Source organism: Suncus etruscus, chromosome 13 (assembly GCF_024139225.1).
Source record: "Suncus etruscus isolate mSunEtr1 chromosome 13, mSunEtr1.pri.cur, whole genome shotgun sequence".
Taxonomy (NCBI): Eukaryota; Metazoa; Chordata; class Mammalia; order Eulipotyphla; family Soricidae; genus Suncus; species Suncus etruscus.
In genome coordinates, this window is record NC_064860.1 from 95,240,009 (window position 1) to 95,261,569 (window position 21,561).

The following is a 21,561-nucleotide window of genomic DNA, read 5'->3' on the forward strand; positions in this document are numbered from 1 at the left end:
AAGCAATATACCACATGTTTCTTAAAAACAAGTGAAATTCATTTGGTGTTTTTTATCTAGCTAGGTAGATAAAAATCTATCTATCTAAAGTCTCTTCAAGTTCTAATTTTGCATGGTGCTAATGTGGTTTAGTGCCACTTCAACCACAGAAAATTTATAAATGTGCAATTTTCAGTCATGGCTTTGCCAGATGAGCCTCCTGCCTCATTCAGGGCTTTGAGAGTCTTTGATATACATTATTCAGACAGCCTCAAAACTAAGCTGAGAGATATTTAACTATGTGGCACTTCCTGTCGCCCTTTTATTGAGACTGATTTCACTGAATGACACTTTGACCAGTTACAGTGTGAGAAATCACCCACATATTGTAGATGTAGACATGGGCATATAGATATGCACATTGAAAGGGTATAGAGAGATGAAAGATAGGGATATATGGATAGAGAGAGTTGCATTTATGAAGATGGGCTTACAGTTTGGTGGATGAATAAACCAAGTTGTATTGTCAGATGAACAGAGAGCTGAATTAATGATAAATATGTGCATGGATGAAAGGATAGGGAGATAAACAAAAATAGACAGATAGATGGATATATAGAAGATAGATGGATAGATACAGATTAGCAGAGATCGGGATTAATGATAGATAATATATGAATGAAAGGATAGATAGATAGATGAATGAGCAAAGCTATATGGATGAAGATAGATAGATAGATAGATAGATATAAAAATAGATACAGATTATCAGATTTCTGGATTGATGATAGATATATACATGAATAAATAGATGAAGAGAGTTGTGTAGATGGATTGATAGATAACAAGAGTTGAATTAATAATAAATAACATATATGCAGATACAGGGATGGATGGATGGATGGATGGATGGATAGACAGATGGACAAATAGATATATAGAGTTTGGGTGATGGATAATCAAAGCTGGATTGATGACTTCTATCCATTCCAGTGAATAAAGGCAGGAAAAACATTCTTTCGAAATATTTCACAGATGGATGGAGGGATGGCAGATGGATGGATAAAAAGTACAAGTGTAACATAGGAGCAATCACCATCTTGGCAGAACGAAAGAGCTACCCAGTTGTGCTGTGATCCAACAGTTGAGTGTTTTTCTCTTTTTTCTCCTCTTTTCCCCCTCCCATCCTTCTAAAGACAAACCAATGAACACATTCGTATATAAACTCACAATCACAGCAGGGCCATCTTTTCCTTATTGGTTTTCATTCATCCTTGGATGTTAAATCATAGAATCAAGACATGCCCCATCACCATCTTTGCACGGTCTGCTAACAACCTTGGAACCAAGTAATAACAATTTTTTTATGCAGGATTTCTAGATTTGTCGTTTTTAAAGTATGTGTGTGAGTGTGTGTGCATGTGAACGTGTGTATGTGGACTTCGCTCCTGCTTTCACAAACTCTGATAGTTTATACTCCAATTCATAGTCCAATACACATAGGTTCAAACCTAATTATATTGAGTTTATCTTACTCTTTATATATAGTTGCAAGCTTTACAAATCCATTCTAAAATATAGAGGCAGTGCAAATAAGTGATATCTAATGCATTGGAGACCACTGTTAAATTTCTTGATTGCTTAAGTTAGAGAGGGACTTGGAGACATTTGGACACACTTCACAACTGAAATGGTACAGAGCTAGGAGTCAGCCCTGAGCACCCCAGTTGTAGCCTCCCAAATCAACCCAAAACAAAACAAAAACACCAAAATCTAAACTCTGGGCCCATGCATATGCATGAGTGGGGAAAATCAGGTAGTGGCTAAAATAAGTCACCTATTTGCAGTAACTTAGAATAGAAATGTTGAATCTGAGAACTAGTTTGGAGCCACACAGACCCAGTATGTCCAGCCTGAATGACAGGAGTCTGTTGTGGGGAAATTAAAACATAAAAAGAAACCTGGTTTGCAGGATGTAAGTTTACAGTGACAGTTGCAAATGGCCTATTATACAGAAGATAGAGTCAATTTTTGTCTGGAATAAGTTTAAATCATCTTAAACTGTTTTTTTTTTTTCCAAGAGCATTTCTGTCACATCAGTCTTTAGAACAGACACCAATAACATGCTAACTGCAAAGTTAACATAGATGGTAGCTTCTCCCCAAGGACAAGCAGCAGCTGTAGAGATACCTAACAACCCCCTCTTTGCTGGTCTACTGCTTCACTACCCCCCAAAATATCAGACAGGGCTGGAGCCATAGTAGAGTAGGCAAGGTGCTAAGAAAAAAAAAAAACACACAACAAATTGAGATGCTAGTATAGGAATCTGATCTGAGAATGGACATATCTCCCAGGGCCCTATTTCCCACCTCTCAAGCTACACCCCTAATTTCCTGCCCATCCTGCCTCAGGGTATGTCTAGGTCTGGGCCCCACCATCAGTGACATTCAGTTGACTGCTGGGACAATGCTTCAGAATTGTTCATGTGCCTTTTCCATGTGGCTCTCTTCATGGTTTGAATATTTAAATGACAATCAATGCATCTAACTATGAGGAATGCATGTACACAACAAATTCTACCAATGAATGTAGCACACTTTCATTCCAAAAGGCCCAGACAAATGGATCATCTGGATCTGAGTTTTAGAGATAAAGGGGATAGACCTGGCAACCAGTAGGGTCGGCCCTACAATCTCACAGTCACACAGGAAAAATATCTACACTGTGCAATAAAGCTGCTGTGTCTATATGTGAGAGAGAGGGAAAGTGCACATTCCATGCATTTGTGTATGAGCACACATACACAAATGTTAACCAATAACTGAAAGACACACTACTTACAAAATCAGCCACAACTACTTCTCTTACAAACACGGTTAACCGAATAACTGCCTGATTTGATCTGAAGCAACAGAATGGCGGAACAGCTGAAGGTTTCTTCAGGGTATGAAATCTTTACATGAAACCCAAATATGGGCCAACCCATGCAGCTAGCCAACATTTAATGAGCACCTATTTGAGATCAGAAATGAAGTCACCTACTCTAACTTGATTAAAGTGGACCTTTGCTTCTTCCCTGTGTCACTATTTCTCCTGCTTTCCAAGCATGTTGGCTTGAAGGACAGTGGGGGCCGCTTATAAATGTCCCTCATCTGTGTAACTCTGGTGTGTGAGTGAATAAGGAAACAAGGCAGACATCACCTTGGAAGTTTGCTCTGTGATACTCTCATTTCAAGGAACTCAAACCTGCCTAAATTGAAGTAATTATATTTTTATGGGGGAAGGCAAGAGTGGGTCAGGTTTGGGTGACTGTCCTTTGGATTTCCAGCCCAGCTCTGCCCTTCAATGAGTACTTGGACCACTGCTCAGCATCTTCACTCCCAACCATCTGCATCCGAGTCCTCCTGAATGGTATTTCAGATACTGGAGTTTTCCAGTTGTCCCCACCCAGCAGAGATACCCCCTGATCTTCAGCAGAAAACTGAGCAAAAGGCCTCCACACTGAGCTCAATTGCTTTGAGCAAAACCAATAGACGTTTTCCATATAAATACCAGCTGCTTTCCAATAAAAAATAAATGCAAGGGTTTCCTCATAAAATAGGCATGAACCTTTGTCTCTACCTTTACCTTCTATATTTTTTAAGTAGGACACATCCAGTGATGTTCAGAAATTACTCCTAGCAATGATTGGGGGGACCCTATGCAATTAAAGGGGTCAAAGTGCCTTAACATCTGCACTGTCTTCCTGCCCTCCACTGCTGCCTTGAACGAACTTACACAGCCTTAAGACCCAGAAGACCTCCCTGGAACAGCCCTCCCTTTCCTACTTCAAGTCCATCCATTCTACTTGCTGCGTTTGCTCAAAGGCAAAGATTATCCTGGGAAGAAAGAGAATCCATGCTCAGGCATGGCTCAGAGAGATGTTTGATGCTGATTCTCTTATTTAGGAAGTGGTACAAGTTGGACAGGAAGTAATCATATATAGAAAAGGTAACAGGGGAGGGGACGAGATGATAGCACAGAAGGAAAAGCATTTACCTTGCATAAGGCAGACCTGTGTTCAATCCCTGGCATCCCAGATAGTTCCCAGAACCTTCCAAGAGTAAATTCCTGAGTGTAGAGCCAGGAATTCCCCCTGAGCAAGGTCGAGTGTGGCCACAAAATAAGTAAACAAACAAAAAGAATAGATATCAGGGCTGGTCTTAGACCATGGATGGAATCTGAGCCATCCTAATTCACACATTTCACTGATGCCCCTCAAAGATAATAGAAGAGTGAGGGCAGGGTCAGCTGCATTTGGTCCTTTTACAGGCCACCCAGGAGGCAACTGGTCCCCAGGAATGATAGACTTTAGACAGTCTCTATCATCATGGTGTTCTCTCAACTCAGCAGGCACTGCCCAGAGTCTTTGGGGGATTCACATTCTATGGAGGCCAACAATGAGCTGATCATCATATGTCTATATATGATTCTTCCCTATGGTAACAAATGCAAATGATAATAAGGCAGAGCAGGGTGAGGTATCCAGGCCAACGTAGGATGTGAATCTCGGTGTGTGACTGGACAGATTTCTAAGGAGCCTGACAAGGTGTGATTCTGAGTCCATAAGACACATCGGTTGTGAGAGAGCAGGTGGGGGCACTGAGTAATGACAGATGCGGAGAGCTTTTGGGGGCAGTGGCTAAAACTGGAGCACAGTTCTGGGAATGGAGAAGGCAGGTGGCCAGAGTGACTTCTGCTGTGCAGAACTCTTCCCTGTCAGGACTCAGAATAGAAGTTGGACACCCCCAAGCTTCACTGTCTCCAGGATTTGGGGATTAGAAGTGAAACTTCTCCCTCATTTTTTGGGGGGGAGATTCTGGCTTACCCCTTGCATACCTCACTTGGATGGAGGAGGCTCTTGGAGTCATCTAGGACAGTGATGAGAGGTATTTTTAATTGTTTGGGGGACACCTATCTTCATGGAACGCAAAGTCATTTTCTTATTGTCTTGATTTGGCTGAACTAATATGTTGAGTTTTTCTCCCCTGCTGGCTCTTGCTTGGGGTTGTGTTTAGAATGATTTCTTTGGCAAAAAAATGACAATGGCCCCTTGGGTCTGCTTTATAGGCCAGAAGGAGCTGAAACTGGCCATTTTAAAGATTAAGCAATAAAGGGCTTTCACCCTTTTGGAAGACCCAAAAGTTGACTTTTGGGTTTTTAATATATAAATATATAAATGTATATGTGTGTTTATAAATAATATTTATAAACAAATATGTATTTATTCAAATATATATTTTATGTAAAATAAATATTTATAAACATTTAAATATTTAAATAAACATTTTAAAATATAAATAGTTCTTTACAAAAGAAAGCATAATTAGCAGCAAATAATCTCTTGGACAGAGCAAATTTCTCCCTAGAGAGATCTTTTTCTGTGCCAGGGAACTAGTAGAGGGGAGAAGGCATTTGCTCTTCAAGTGACCATTATTAGCTTGAATCCCTGACACCACATTCAGTCCCCAAAGTACTGCCAAGAATGATTTCTGAGACAGAGCCACAGAGCAAGGAGTTAAATGCTAGGATGTAAGGGATATGGGACTAATTCCGCAACCCCCAGAAAAAATAATAAAACCAAAAATATAATTAAATAAAAATGTTCTGTCTGTCCTGTCTCTCTCTGTCACTATCTCTGTTTATTTGTTTTTCTTTCCCTCTGCCTTTCTTTCTCTCCTTCCATTCCTCCCTCCCTTTCTTTCTCCCTCTTTCTTTCCCTCTATCTCTGTGTATCCACTCTCTTTCTGTTTCCTTCTCTCCTTAGCACATACACACATACACATACACACACACACACACACACACACACACACACACACAGTGAAATCTCATCCAGACAGACCTACTTCCTCTGAAAAGCATGTGTCTAAACCATCTCAGGGAGAGACAGCCAGTGCGGAGTGGGGAGCTTGGAAAAAAGCATGTCTAGGGCATAAGATGAGGAGGAGCTGTGAATCTGACCTGCGGGGACGATCACCCTGCGTTCATTCGTGGTCATGTTGGGGGGTGCCATGTGCTTGTCCTCCATGTAGCTGCCGTAGTTCATGCCCACCGGGTCCGGGCTACCCACCATCTTCCCGCCTTTGGCCACGTTGCATTCATCAGGGGAGTTCCTGGGGGGAAGCAGACACAGCTATTGTTAGCAAGACCCTGGGAAGCCACCACCTCATTCTCTTGTCCCGCTCAGAGAGAACCAGGAAACCCAGCTGGAGGGAAAGGAGGAGAGAGGGAATAGGTAGCAAATATGATGGTATTATGGCCAAAAAATGTGTCTCCTCCAGTCAATCCCTGACCCACAATGTGACACTGTTGGGGATGAAGCCCCTGGGAGAGGATTCAGGTTAGATGAGCCATGATGGGGTCCTCCAGGATCGAACCCCTATCTCCTGCCCCACTGTGAAGGAAGGAGAAGGTGGCCATCAGCAGTCGATGGAGATACCTTCTCCATCCATTATCCTTCTGGCACCTGAATCTTGGCTCCTAATCTCCCAATCTTCGAGAAATAAATCATTTTATTTTAATTGATTACTTTATTTAATCACTGTTACAAGGTTGCAATGTTATTCATAATAGAGTTGGGTAATTTTTTTCCACATTTATAAAATTGTTCTTGATTGAGTTTCAATAACAATATTACAAACCATGGTTCTAAAAGGAACAAAAAGGAAGAGAGAGACAGAGAAAAGAAGAAGAAGAAGAAGAAGAAGAAGAAGAAGAAGAAGAAGAAGAAGAAGAAGAAGAAGAAGAAGAAGAAGAAGAAGAAGAAGAAGGAGAAGGAGAAGGAGAAGGAGAAGGAGAAGGAGAAGGAGAAGAAGAAGAAGAAGGAAGAGGAGGAGGAAGAGGAAGAGGAGGAGGAAGAGGAAGAGGAGGAAGAGGAAGTAGAGGAAGAAGAAAAATGCCTACCCACAGAGGAAAGCAGAGGAGAGGGCAGGGTCGGATAGAAATTGAGGACATTGGTGACAAGAAATGTGCACTGATGAAGGCTGTTGGACATTGAATGAGAAATAAATCTTTACTGTCTCATCTCCCAAACCTACCGTCTGAAGCTGCAGTGGCCTGAGTGGACTATAGTAAATCCTGACTCACTCCAAGCACCAGGCAGGCACAGGCAGAGCCAAGCCAAGCCACCCCTTGACTTCCAATCCCCCAAACGTTTCTGAAATGACTGAGTTAGAACTTGCATCTGTGATGCTGGCTGCAAACATGAACAGGAAGAGTGAGTGTGGTGCAGGAAGAGCAAGCATTGCTGTCTCCTCTTCCCGAGAGACAGCCAGTGGGCCCTGTGCACTGAGGCTGGGAAGAGGCCTGGGAAAAATCAGAGAGGCTAATCCTAGAGGTCCTGCCTCTTTCAAAGCATGGAAGGAAATGCTTGCATCAAATGTTTAAATAGGAAGCTTAGATACCTGGAAAGCTCCTATGCAGGGCAGAGAAGGATAGGAATGAGAGGGGCAAATACACAGGGAGAGGTGGGGAACGTGTACCCAGTGGTCTCCAAGAACTAGGAAATGGGTGTGATGGTGACCTGTGAACCCAGGAGAAGAATCAGCTACGGTCACTAAGTAACACGTTCCAAGTGTTGGTAAGATGACTACCACCCAACTGGATAAAGAAAACCCAGCTCTATGGAAAAAGGTTTTTTGTTTAAAAAAAAAAAAAAAAACATTTCAACAGTGAGATCTGAAATTTATTGGAGCTAGTACAGGCAGATGAAACAAGTACAATTTTCAAAATCCAGATGAAGCAGAAACAAAGAGTCCACATCAATCAATGACTTCCTTATGGTTAGACCTAGACCCCTTTGCTCTGCCTGGAACACAGAAAGGCCTAGCAACTTCAGTTTCATCATCTTACACATGGGCACTGGGCCCATGCATGATCTTTCATATTCCTGGAAGCTGCCACATGTCCCTTAAAGTACAGTCTGCTGGCCCAATGACTCAGCCCTAGAAAATTACAGGTCCTGCTCCAAATGCATGGTCCTTCCCTGGACCTTCCCACACACCTTATTTGTTGGACTTGTGAAATCCTGCAAGAAGAAACCTCATCTAGAGTTGACCTCCAAGGTCAGACAAAACCATGAGAAGGAAGAGGGCACTCTGGGTGGACAGTAGCTAAGATTGGTTGGGTAAAGTCATTCACACAAATACTACACACAGGGAGAGCTAGACCAGAAGGACTGACCACCCAGGAACCCATGCATGCCCTTCACAGAGTTGGCTTGGGATCTAGGAACTCTCTTTCTCAGCTTCCCTCACACAGATATCTAGCATTGATGGAAGAAAGACTCGTTCCATTTGGATTATGGATTATGGTAGGAGTTATCAAGCTCTAACTATGGACTTAAAACTATACAATCCTACTTGATGGCATCCTCACAGCTGTACTAACATGAAGGCCACTTACAAATCATAACAGTCCGAGTTCCCCTCAATTTCCCTGGCATCCCCTCAATTTCCAATGCCGCCTGCCCATGCATTATTTCCTCTTGATGCAATTTTTCCTGGCTTCAAGCATTTATCTCTAAAAGACCCATCCGAATATCAAAACACTGAAATGTCTTCACTTAAGACTTAGTTTCCGATCCCTTTGGAAAATTCCATCTATCTGTCTGCTTTGGTCTATTTGTCTCAAGAAGTTACTAGGGAAGAGAGTGTTAAAGGTAATTATTTAGGGAAAAAAAGTTTTTAAATGCTGCTCAGGTAATAGACCTAACCCAAGTAACAACAATCACGTCTAGGATGAAGCCAGCTCTCATTCATTCATTCTCTATTCATATAGTCTATTTTCATCAAGTACTTTCTTTGTACTGTGCATCATATAGTCTTCTCCAGCTGGGCAGTTAGCCATATAAAAAGCTAAAAGCCAAAGGGATATCTAGAGTTATAAGAAGAGGGTATATGTGGGAATAAATCCTTTACATCAACTATTTCATTTTCTTTTGTATTCTCCATGGTTTTATTTTCCATATCTAAGAATAAGGACTACACACAATTTCTCCTTGGAATCCAAATAAACCCTCAACAAATCTAGAATCTTGATGAGCTTGTACACTGCATCTTACCAAAACTCTTCCAAAATATGCACTTTTGAGTGCCAGAATGATAGCACGGCAGGTAGGGTACTTTCTTACCTGGCACGTGGCTGACCTGGTTTCTATTCCCAGCATCCCATATGGTCCCCTGAGCACCACCAGGATTCCTGAGCTCAGCGCCAGGAGTAACCCTTGAGCACCTCCAGGTGTGGCCCCAAAACAAAAACATGCCATTTTTGTTTCCAAGAAGGGGAATTTTTCAATAAGGCAACTCTGTCTTAATCTGACAACCTCCAAATAAAATTGTCTTAAATTTCCCATCTCATCTTTTATAGTTAAAATAAAATAAAACAACAGAAGACCACCAAAACCTATTTTCCAAACTTGTACCTTCATGACAATGAAACAATATATTTTTCTCTATTTTGCTTTAGCTTCAGTGGGAGATAGAACAGAACCATAGTTGTAATCATTTAAAGATATTTTTAATCAATATAAGGGAAACCCAAAGAGCAAGGCAGAATATCTTCCATAGGGCTGCCAACATACTGGATGCAAAGACCTTCTACCCTTGGTTCTACCAAGAATTGCACACTCACTTCCTCTGGCTTCTTCTCTTGGAAATTCCAACAGCCCAAAGGGAGCAGACACCTGTGGGCACCTGGCCTGTTCTGAGAGTTTGCTGGGTGGCAATCAGTTTTCACAACAATCCTGGTAGGAAGGAGCTGGGAGTTTTCCATTTTTCAGTGATAAAACTCAGTTCATGAAAGAGAAGGGACTCACTCCAGGTCTCAGATCCAGGAGCAATTCAACTTGGGAATTGGGGTTTGCCTGTGCGCATGGAGTCCATCCCAAAAGACTGCTGCCAAGTGAAAGTGAAACATCGACCCTTATTTCTGAAGGACTTAAGAAACTTCTGATCCATACATTACTTGGCTTTCTAAATTGTTTTATTTAAACCATTGTGACTTACAGTTATTCATAGTTGGGTTTTAGACATAAACATTTTCAGGACCAATCCCACTACCAGTGTCAACCTCCCTCCACCAATGGTCCTAGAGTGCATCCCATGCTACCACCCCGCCCCAACCTGCCAGCATAACAGGAGCCTTTTTTAATTTGGTTGTTCACTGTTGTTAACTCTGGCTTGGATATTTAGCTCTGTCCTTTCTTTTTTTGCCTTTTGGGCCACACTCAGTGATGCTCAGGGGTTACTCCTGGCTTGGGGGATCATATGGGACTCTAGGGATTAAACCTCGATCTGTCCTAGGTTAGCACTTGCAAGGCAAATGCCCTACAGCTTGAGCCACTGTTCTGGCCTTAGCTCTTCTTTCTTAACACCAACAGCATCTTAGCTCCTGCCCTGTCATGAAAGACACATTCAAATTTGTCTTTATCCTCCCCCACTCAATTTCTTCCTTTTTCCTCACTATATTCTGTGACCTAGAGTGTCATCAACAACCCCATTAAAGCCACTGCATTTCTTCATGCAGTTATTCTAAATATCACATAAAATATAAAATGCCACTTGGGTTTTAAGGAAGGAATCACCACCCACACATGATTCCCAACCTGGGATTTTAATCCTAGACTCAGAGCCTGTTCGTTCCCCTGAAGTGGCAGGCATGAACCACCCACCACCAGCTATAAAAACCTCAGTCAGAAAGAGACTCAATACCTGGAGAAGAAAAGTAGTTTTCCAGGGGAGTCCCTGTAGACATGGATTAAAAACAAACTTATTGTGCTTTGGAGGTCATTGAGAAGAATGGGTATGAATGCAGTTTGGCTCTTTGCCCAGGTGTGAGAAAGGGCCACAGGTAGGAATTCACCTCATCTCTGACTTGCACACACACCTTCTTGAAGAATTTTTCCAGGCTTGTGATCAGCAGGAAGAAAGTTATCTTTCAGACAGTGCAGCTCTGGACTGCATGGAATGTGCCCACAATGGGAGCGCAGGTGTTCTCTCTTCCTACATGATAAGGTTTGGGGTATTGGGTGCTTCCAAAGGCACAGAGCAAAGAGCCTCTTTTGAAAGGCACATTCTTAGCTGTCTGGTGCATGTTTTTATGCAGGAGCAATTGCCAATTCTAATGCTGTTTATTATAGGCTTGGAAAAATGGTTAATCATATGGTGAATATAAAGCGTTTTTCTCCTCTCAATTTGGGGTGCAGATTTCTTTATGGTCAATGAGCCCAGGAGAGCTCTCCAAACCTCTTTAAAGGGCATCCTAAAATTACTGAGCAAATCAAAACTGCAATGAGCTACTACATCATCTCTTTTAGGGTGGCTGTTACTTAAGAAGTGATAACAGGAATTGGCAAGGATGGAGAGAAGCCAGAACCCATCACAGCACTGTTGATATTGGGAAAGCAAAAAAGTATTCAGCTGCTGAGGAAAACTTGGTGCAGGTTCTCTGGGATTCAAAAGGAGATAGCTGTCCTTGGATCCAGGAATCTCACCCAGAAGTGTTTATGGAAAAAGAACTGAAATCAAGATCTGAGAGACATTTGCTCTCCAAAGTCCATCATGCCACAGAATCAAGATGTGGAGATATCATGAGGTTAGTACACAGAGCACACTAAATTTCTAGAGATTTGCACATTGCCAGTACTGTTGATAAAGTCATGGAAAGGAAGAGCAAATCTATTAGATCTTTGGCTTAAAGGTAAGTTGAGGAATCAAACATGGTGGCACCTGTGTGGGTTCTCCTAGGGCTTTGAAATACAAGGATTGAGCTGTTCCCAGAACCCTCACTATGAATTTCCCACCTTCTAGATTGTTCTATTTGACTGTTTAAGTGTTTAGTTAATGTCATCCATATCGTAGAGAGAAGGAAATGGATGTTTCCTTTTCCTCTGCAACTACAGTTTGACTAATGTATCTGTGTGGTAGTTAAAGATGTGTTTTCTTTCTCTCCCCTTCCCTAAACTCTGTGAAGAAGGAAATGAAATGATAAAATACCACTTAAGACAAAATAGTCATCAAGTTGTCTCTGATGGAAAGGAAAGGACAATATGGGCAGGAAAACAATTGCTCCAGGGTGAAGATCAATCAGCATCTTGGGTAAGCCTACTATTTCGAACACTAATTTAGGTCTGAGATTCCCATTGGTCCAAGCAAAGAAGCAAAGAAGAAGTTCTTTGATTACAATTGAAGTTGGCAAAGGATAAGAGTGATCTGGGCATTGTGCAGAAGCAACGCTTTCCTCTTTTTTAGTATTAATGCTGCAATGCTTTCCTCAAGCTGAGAGTGGGAAAGAAGCCATCTCCCTATTTGCTTTGAAAAGCACTGGATCAAGAAGAAAAGTCAATATCCTCCTCACACACACCTTAGGAGACTGAAAACATTCCACATAATGTTAGGTGGGATGTGAGACAAGGCAGGAAACTCTGGAACACAACTCTTAGCAAGTTAAGGTATGGAAACGAAGAGGTTGACTGCTCTCAGCTCATCCTCACACGTGCTGTTACATGAGACTATTTTTGGATGGAATTAACCAACCAAAGATTGGGGAGTACTATAAGAAGGGAGGACTAAACCTCCCCCCAAAAGGTCTTAAGATATGAATTGTTTCCATACTTTAGCTATTGTGTTAGTGCAGCAAGGAGCTTGGAGGGAGATAGGGACACTGGTTATGGGAGCAGTGCTGGAATTATGGCCATGAAGAACATCATGAATAGCATTGTAAAACAAGAATATAACTTTTAATTCATTAAAATTAATGAATCTTTAAAAAATTTAAAGTTTTGAATAGATATATGTGACTCCGGTTTCCATAATCCTCCTGAAGTATTTTTTCTCTCTCATCCCCTAATTTCTATATATTATTTTGATATTTTTATTTTCAATTTGGCATTGAGGTACTATTTAAATTTATACTACATTTTCAGCATTTGAAGGATAATTATTCCACCTCTGAATATATCTCCTGCATATTTAGAGTTTGTTTTGTTCTGGATGCACACCAAATGATTCTCAGGACTTACTTCTGACTCTTCACTCAGGGATCACTCTTGGAAGAGTTTTGGGGACTCGATGGGGTGTAGAGGATCAAACCCAAGTCAGTCACTTACAAGTACCCTGTGTATCATGCTCTTGCTCTGGATCCTAGAGTTTATTTGGCTCACCAAATAAATAGACAGGATTGGACTGTTTCCTTAAACCCCATAAATGGTTCCATACTCTTTAGAGACTCACATTATGGTCTGTATATACATTAACCTCCAAGGAATCTGTTCACATATGGTCCGTGCTGATATGAGCTATTGATATCAATACTTGCAGCCACACACCAGCTCAGTTGATGGTCAGGTCAACACCATCAGCAGCAGCCAGGTCATACATAGGGTGAACATGGAGCGGCAGGTAGAGGTCATGTCAAGGTCAGTCACTAGTAAAAGGGATATGAGAATCTGAAGATGAATAGTTAGAGCCATAAGGCCAAGTACGAGATAGCCTTTTCCTACCACCTTTACTACCACACAGAGGCCTCATGCATTCAGACACAAACATAACTAAACCAATCTGAGTAAGGCTCAATTCCATCACAATGGACAAGTTCAGAGAAGGATCATCATAGAAGATGTGGAGATGGTCATGTACCAGGAGCAGTTACATGTAGACAAAATATCATTTCTAGGAACCATTATGACGGTGCTGTATATTTGGACATACATTGATGTTTGAAGCTTTTGAATTCTTTCTAAAAATGGTTACCCAATTTACAGACCAACTTGTTTTTCTTTGTTTGTTTGTTTGTTTGGAAGCCACATCCAGGATCACTCAGAAAATACTCCTTGCTCTGCATCAGGAATTACTCCTGGAAGTGTTTGGGCAGCTATATGAGATGCCAGGAATCAAACCTGGGTTGGCCACTTGCAAGGCAAGTGCCCTGCCTATTGTATTATCAGTCCAGTTCTTATGTGCCCAAACATACCTCTCTGAACACAGAGGGAGTAAGTTGAGGGCCATAAAGAGATCTAAGGAGAAGCCCTCATGCAATCAGAAAAGGAATGAGATCAGAGCAGATCAGGACCCAAAGAAGACAGAAAACTTGAGCACCATGACAGAAGCTGGGTCTATGGGAACCTCATTTTGTTAAATTAAGTGGGACAGACCCCAAACAAGGAGCCTTTTTTCTGTTTCCATTCATACTGGAAGGCTTAATAGGCATGTAAAGAAAACATCCCAAATGCTGACTGGCCCAGCCTTTTTGAAAAACAATATGGATATTGATAAAAAAAAAAAAACCTATAAATTAAGTTTCCATCTAACCCATCAAATATCATTCCTAAGAATATACCGTCTTAGCCCAAAAAACAAAATGCAGTAAAGCCCTTTACACTCCTGGGTTGGAGTAGCACTAATCACAATAGCCAAAATGTGGAAATAATCCAAATGCCCGAGAACAGAGAAGTGTATAAAGAAACTGTGGTACATCTACACAATGGGAAACTATACAGCTGTTAGAAAAATAAAGTCATAAAATTTGCTTATTCATGGATGGAAATGGTGAGTATTCTGCTGAGTAAAATGAATCAAAGGGAGAGGGATATACATAAAATAATCTCACTCATTTTTGGGCTATATAATAAAAGATAGTATGGTAATTATATCCAGAGACAATAGAGACAGGGCTAGGTCCATGGTTGGAAATTTGCCACAAATAGTGGAGCAGTGCAGTTAGGTCAGAGAAAGGACCACTATGACAATGAGAGTTGGAAATGATCACTCTGGACAGGAACTGAGTGCTGGAAGGAGGAAAAATGATAGGCACGATAGTCCTCAGTAACAATATTGCAAACCACAGTGTCTAAAAGGAAAAAAAAATAGAAAGAGAAAGAGAGAGAAGTAAAATCTCTGCCCCAGAGGCAAGCATGGAGACAGGAGAGGGAAAACGGGGACATTGGTGGCAAGAAATGTGCACTGACCGGTAAAGGGTGGTGTATGTTGTATGACGGAAACTCAATCATGCACAATTTTGTAACCACAGTGTTTAAATAAAAAAATAAAATAAAATTAGGTGTAAAAATAAATGAAAAGAAAATGTTTCAAGAAATGAAGAGGAGAACCTTGGTTTCTGCACAACATTAAGTTGGCATCAGTCATTGATTTTCTCACATTCGTCTGCTCAGAGGAGCGAACATCATGGAAAGAGCCGATGGGGAAATGGCTTCAGGGCCGCCTCCGCCTGACCCACTGGACATTCAACTCATCTGTCCCCCTTTGCTAGTGAATGGGTGTCATTGATCCTCTGAGTCGCTGAGGGTGGCCTTGGGCGATAGCCCTGAGCTCACCCACATGAAATCGGTGATTCAGTCTCTTTGGGGAATAGCTAGTGGAGATACTGAGGCCTCAGAGTGGGTCCAAGGCGGGCCTGTGTGGGGGAAATGAGATCCCTTCTCTTAAAAAAAAAAAAGTAATTACTTTATTTAAACACCATAGTTACAAGGTTGTTGTTCATAATACAGTTTGTTTTTTTTTTTCAGATACAGAGCTGTTCATGATTGAGTTTCAGTCAAAAAATGTCTAACACCCTTCACCAGGGCATATTTCCTGCCACCAATGTCCCCAGTTTCCCTCCTGCCCTTCCCCTTGCCTGCCTATGAAGCAGACAGCATTCTTCTTCTTCGTCTTCTCTCTCTCTTCTCTCTCTCTCTCTCTCTCTCTCTCTCTCTCTCTCTCATTCACTCACTCCCCTGCCCTTTTAGGCACTGTGGTTTGCAATATTGTTACTGAAGGAGTATCATGCCTCTCGCATTATCTCATTTTAGCACCCAGTTCTTGTCCAGAGTGATTACTTCCCACTATCATTTGTCATCGTGGACCTTCCTCCACCTTGACTGCACTCTTCTGCTATTTGTGGGAAGCTTTATGCCATGAACTGGTCTTCCTGGCCCTTATCTCTATTGCCTTTTTTTATTATTATTACCATACTATCCTTTCCCCCTATATCCCACAATGGAATCATTCTATGTCTATTCTTTGTGTGATCATTCTATGTCTATTCTTCTTCCTCCTACTCATTTCACTCAACATAACACTCTCCACAGCTAAGCAAATTTTATCACTTCATTTTTCCTAACAGCTGAGTAGTATTTCATTGTGTGGATATACCACAGTTTTTACCCACTCACCTGTTCTCGGCACTTGAATTGTTTCCAGATTCTGGCTATTGTGAATAATGCTGCAATGAACATAGGGATGCAAAGGACATTTCTACGTTGTTTGTGGGTTCTGGGGTATATTCCTAGGAGTGAAACTGCAGAGACCCCGTTCTTGCTCTAGGCAGATCACCCCTGCTGATGCTATTGGGAAAGCTCCCCACTCTTCAGCACTCTGATGTTATCTGTACTCTCAGTTCTTGCTGCACTGGGAGTCAATGTTCCAGGGGTTCCTGGGCTTCCCTCCCTCTGATCAGCTGCTCGTTTCACCTCATAAATCCAATCCATGCTGGCTGTGGCAACCCACGTCCTTCTCTGGCTCAGATAATCTTAAAGTCAATTCAGCTACCTCTGATCCCTGGGGACACAGACCCCAGCACTCACTGCTGTTATACAGAATTAAGATTTGAGGGTCTCTGTCAGTTCTTTCCCTAGGGCTGGGCCTTGCATTGCTGCCTTTGCCTCATGGTGCCCAAATAGGCTCAGGCCCTTTCTCCCCACCATATTCTCAGCTCTGGAGACCACAATCTCCCTGATCCTAATTTTCAAGCTTGTGTGTGTCCATCATAAAGCAGATTTCATTCTTGTCCCATCAATTAGAGTAGCATCATCCTCCCAGCTATAATTTGTGGAGGAGGAGGCCTGGGGCCTCCACCAGTGGGTTTTGCTTGTCCAACCAAGCCAATGTTTCAGTGTGATCATTCTAAGAATATGAGACCTCTTGGATCCTGAGGTGCCAGGAACTCTCTGAACCATGCTAAGGGTGTTTTGGGCGGAGGCCTCCAGCAATTTTTAAGGACTCCACACACTGACAATGCCTGGGGGACCATAGCGATCACACAGAGTCCATTGCATGCAAAGCATACACCTCTACCCCTGAGTTCTTTCTCTAGGCCCCTGGATATGGTTTTGAGTTTAGCAGGCATGCACTGTTGTGTGGAGAACTTTGCAATGGAACCACACACACACACACACACACACACACACACACACACACACACACACACACAAGCGCGCGCGCGCGCGCGCACGCGCCTATACTTAACCTGCAGAGCCTGAATACAAATGCATCCCTTCCTGATGGTTTCCTTCCGGAAACTCCTAAAGGTGTCCATGCACTGCCCAGATCACACTGCCTGGTACCAACCTTCCATGCATTGCCACAAAGGTATTTTTAAGACCCCTGACAAGGAGGGAATTATATGGAGGGCTCTGGGGTAGGTGTGGGTCTGTTTCATTCCTGAACAGGGCAGTGGAAAAGCTGCTTCAGACCCCTTGCCAGAGCCAGGCACTGATTCATGCCCAAGTCCAGGCTCAAACTGAAACTGTGGGTGTTTGTCTTCACAGCTGTGTGTTATTTTTATCCTCACTCAATATTCCTCTCTTACACCTGGAATTTGGGGGCCCCCTCCCCAGCTTGTCCCACCCACGCCCCTCCTTCTCCCAAGCAGTTGAAGACGAAATTAATTAAAAAGCCGCCACCAGCAGGCCAACAGTTGGCTCTTTGTCCCAAAAGAGAGTTAAATGTTCAAATCTTGCTGAGAAAGTTTTTTCTCTTGAAGTTGTTTTTTTTTTTTTTTTTTTTTCTTTTTTTTTGTATCTGGGAAGAGGTATTGGCAAGACCTCAGCAGAGTTAGATCTTGAAAACTGGGGGAGTCAGGAGGCAGGGAGTGGCAAATGCATCCTCTAGGGAGTCATCACTTGGAAATAAATGATCCTATAAAATGAACTTGCCCTTAGAGCAAGCTGGTGAGTTCTTGCTGCTCTTGCTGTTAGAAACACATTCCTTGTTCAGAGTCAGAAAGCCCCAAGCTCTGTAGGAGGCTTCGGGGCTCATTTCTTATTCCTAAAATGCTTTATCAAATTGTTTATGTTAGAAAGTGCCCAAGCAGGGGCTGGAGCAGTGGCACAGTGGTAAAGCATCTGCCTTGCACGCACTAACCTAGGATGGAAGCCTGAAAGAGAGTGAGAGATTGAGAGACGGAAAGGAAGGAAGGAAGGAAGGAAGGAAGGAAGGAAGGAAGGAAGGAAGGAAGGAAGGAAGGAAGGAAGGAAGGAAGGAAGGAAGGAAGGAAGGAAGGAAGGAAGGAAGGAAGGAAGGAAGGAAGGGGAGGGAGGGAGGGAGGGAGGGAGGGAGGGAGGGAGGGAGGGAAAGAGAGAGAAAGAGAGAGATAGAGCAAGGATTGAGCACATGCCTTGGACAAAGTGACTGCTTTAATCCCTAGCACATGTTCTCACCATGGTGAGTACAGCCCTAGAGGCTTCCAGAATATCACTGGCTATTTCCTGGACCCCCATCATACCCTCACATGGAAGTGCTAGCTGGGAAAAGGATGCTCAGGCCTCTTGAGCAACATTTGGGAGACCCCCCCATCCCTAACAGAAAGGAAAGGTTTGAGGAGCCCCCAGTTCTACAGTCACCTCTGTTGTCATGATGAGCATATCATTCTACAAGGCAGAGCCCACATTAATGCCAAAACACAGCAAAAGATCCCCTAAGACAGAGACTGTTCTAGAAAGACAGGCAAGACCTTCCTTCTTTCCTTTCCCCTGACTGCTGCTCCCAGGAAAAGTTTCAGCTCTACCCTGGGGAACCAACATCTATCAATCTGTGGGCTGTTCCTAGTTGTCCTCACCTATACCCCCCATACAGTTCTAAAACTACCCCCCAACCCAGGAGGCCACCTTATTGATTGGAAAAGAACCAAGAGTTCCAGGAGACAGCACTGCTGCCACAGAAATTCTAAATCTAGGTAGAATGGAGCAATCACAGTAGGGAACCTTCTCCTTCAAGAATCCACCAAGGTTTGGATAAAAGACCAGGTAGGAAAATAAATGCTAAATAAACACTGAGTCCAAACTCAGAGAGGCCAAGAAGAAGGGCAGTGGTCATGGAAAGCAGCCTGGTAAATATGAGGTTGCATGGGAGATGTGAGTGTTGGCACCCAGGCCAACCAGGGTGAGCAGCAGACCCGCAGGCTTCTGTTCAGCAGACAGTGGAGATGCCAAAGGCCCTTCTCATACCGTGGCATAAAGGCTGCTGAACTGCCAACTCAACTTGTTGGCCAAGTCGAGATGATAAAACATGGGTTTTTGTTATTGTTGTTGAATTGGGTTGGGAAGGAAGTAGATTGGAACCATATCTAGCAGTGCTCAGGGCTTCCTCCTGGCTCTGTGCTCAGGGATCGCTCCTGGCGAGGCTCAGGGGGGATCCTACGTGGTGATGTGGATCAAACCAGGGCAGTGACATGAAAGGTGCAAGAGCTCTTTTACTCTAAGATGGAGTTTTTATGTTGGATTTCATCCCAGCACATGACAGACGTGTCTGATTCTGCATTTACCATCATATACACATGCATATTTCCTTTTCTAGTTCCATTTCTGTTTCACAGCCCCACCCTGAAGTGAACTACTCCCTAGTCTGTGCTCAGTCTTTGCACTTGCAATGCTTGAAGAAACACAGACTAGAGGGGGTTGGGTCCAGATCTCCTGCATGTAAAGTCTATGCTTAACCCAATTGGGGTCTAACTCTGTCTGTCTGTCTTCTCTCTTTCTATTTATTTGGGGTTCTCACAAAATAGTTATTTTTACCCATCCCCCTCAAAATAGTTTTATTAAAAGAAATTTAAAAAGATGTGAAAGAGGGAGAGAAGATAGGATTCTCCAAAACAGAAAATTCTCTCTCTTTCTCTCTCTCCCTCCCTTTATTTATTTGTGTATATTACAAAAATTTAGAGTTACATGAAAGAATAGAGAATATAGGAATCTCCAGAGTAGAAATCTCTCTCTCTCTCTCTCTCTCTCTCTCTCTCTCTCTCTCTCTCTCTCTCTCTCTTCTCTTCTCTCCTCTCTCTCTCTCTCCTCTCTCTCTCTCATCTCTCTCTCTCTCTCTCTCTCTCTCTCTCTCTCTCTCTCTCTCTCTCTCTCTCTCTCTCTCTCTCTCTCTCTCTCTCTCTCTCTCTCTCTCTCTCTCTCTCTCTCTCCCACACACACACACTAGGTGGTGTTTGAACTACAAACTACTCCTGGCTCTGGGCTCAGGAATCACTCCTGGCAATTCTGAGGGAGATCCCTGTAGGTAACTGGTATTAGCCCTATGCAAACAAGGCAAGTGGGCAAGTGGCTAGGCAATGTACTATCTCTCTGGCCCCTTCTGGCCCCAAACCTTCCCCTCACCAAAATGAAATGAAAGGTGATTTCCTTTGGAGCTCCTCACGCAACTGGAATGAGAAGGACTGCAGACAGCTCATCCAAATGAACCCAAATGAATGAAGAAAGATGCCTGTGGTGATTTCATGATTTCAGGCACATGAGAAGGAAGCCCACAGATGAGTGGGGACAAGAGTCTTTTGAGGGACCAAAGAGGCAGAGGCTTCTGCCTGCCCACCACATGAAGACTCACAGCTTCCTCCACAGTAACATAGAACCAGCATCCAAGGTAGCACTAGACCCCAAGCTCAGGCAGACAGACCCCCCACACCAGGATCCAGCCAGCGCCCCAGAGTTTCCTCCCCGTCCTTCAGTTTCAGCCCACTCAGCCTGCTTCAAGGGACTCTCTAGCTCCCTCCCTAGATCCTGTCCCAGAGGCAATAAATACAGAAGGGGTGTAGCAGGGTCCCCCTCCCCCGGGGGGACTGACCTTTCTCTTTTAAGGTGGTCCCAACCCTGCTGGAAATGAGGCCTGAAGCAGGGACTCTAAGCCATCAGTCACACAAGAAGCTGTGACCAGGACTAGGACCCAGCAAGGAGCAGTGACTGACTGAGGGGCAGCGATTTCCACCTGGCAGGAAATCCATTGTCTGTGCCTTCTGTCCAGCCATCTGCAGGACTTCTCATCCCTTCTAGAAAACACCAAGAAGCTGCCTTGAGCTCCCAAACCCAACCACTCACTTTGGTTCTGCAAGAGGCTATTTTGTTTCTGAGCATGTGCAGGAGGGATATTTGCACCATCACAGGAACTTCAGCCTTAAATAGGTCCAGGGATCCTGGCTCTTGGCAGAGGCTCCCCCAGAGGCCAGGCTGATGCTTCAGATACCTCCCTACCCTGACACCCCACCTTCAGGAGCTGTGAAGTCACAGCAGGAAGTCACCAAACTACACAGACACCTGGGCATGCCTGCAGTGGGGAGCTGAGGGAAGAAAGGGAGAACCCGGATCCTATGTCTACACATCTAGCTCTGAGGCTAACACCCCAGAGAACTGTATCCTCAGGTCCAGGCCAGGCCAGGCCTGATCCGCCAGACTTCCCCTTGGCTCTGAGGGTGGTTCCTCTTCCTACTGCTCTTTTCTTTTCTTTTAGAATTGTTTTAATTAAACCACTGTGAGATATAGTCACAAGGTTGTTC

At 43.3% G+C, this 21,561-nt stretch overlaps 1 protein-coding gene across 1 annotated transcript in view; it reads right to left on the bottom strand.

The window, feature by feature from the left end:
* ERG (ETS transcription factor ERG) overlaps window positions 1-21,561 on the bottom strand; it is a 106,708-nt gene that overhangs the window by 33,753 nt on the left and 51,394 nt on the right. The window contains exon 3 of the mRNA XM_049785396.1: window positions 5,983-6,134. Within this exon, the coding sequence (XP_049641353.1) occupies window positions 5,983-6,134 (152 nt within the window). The remainder of the gene's footprint in view (window positions 1-5,982; window positions 6,135-21,561) is intronic.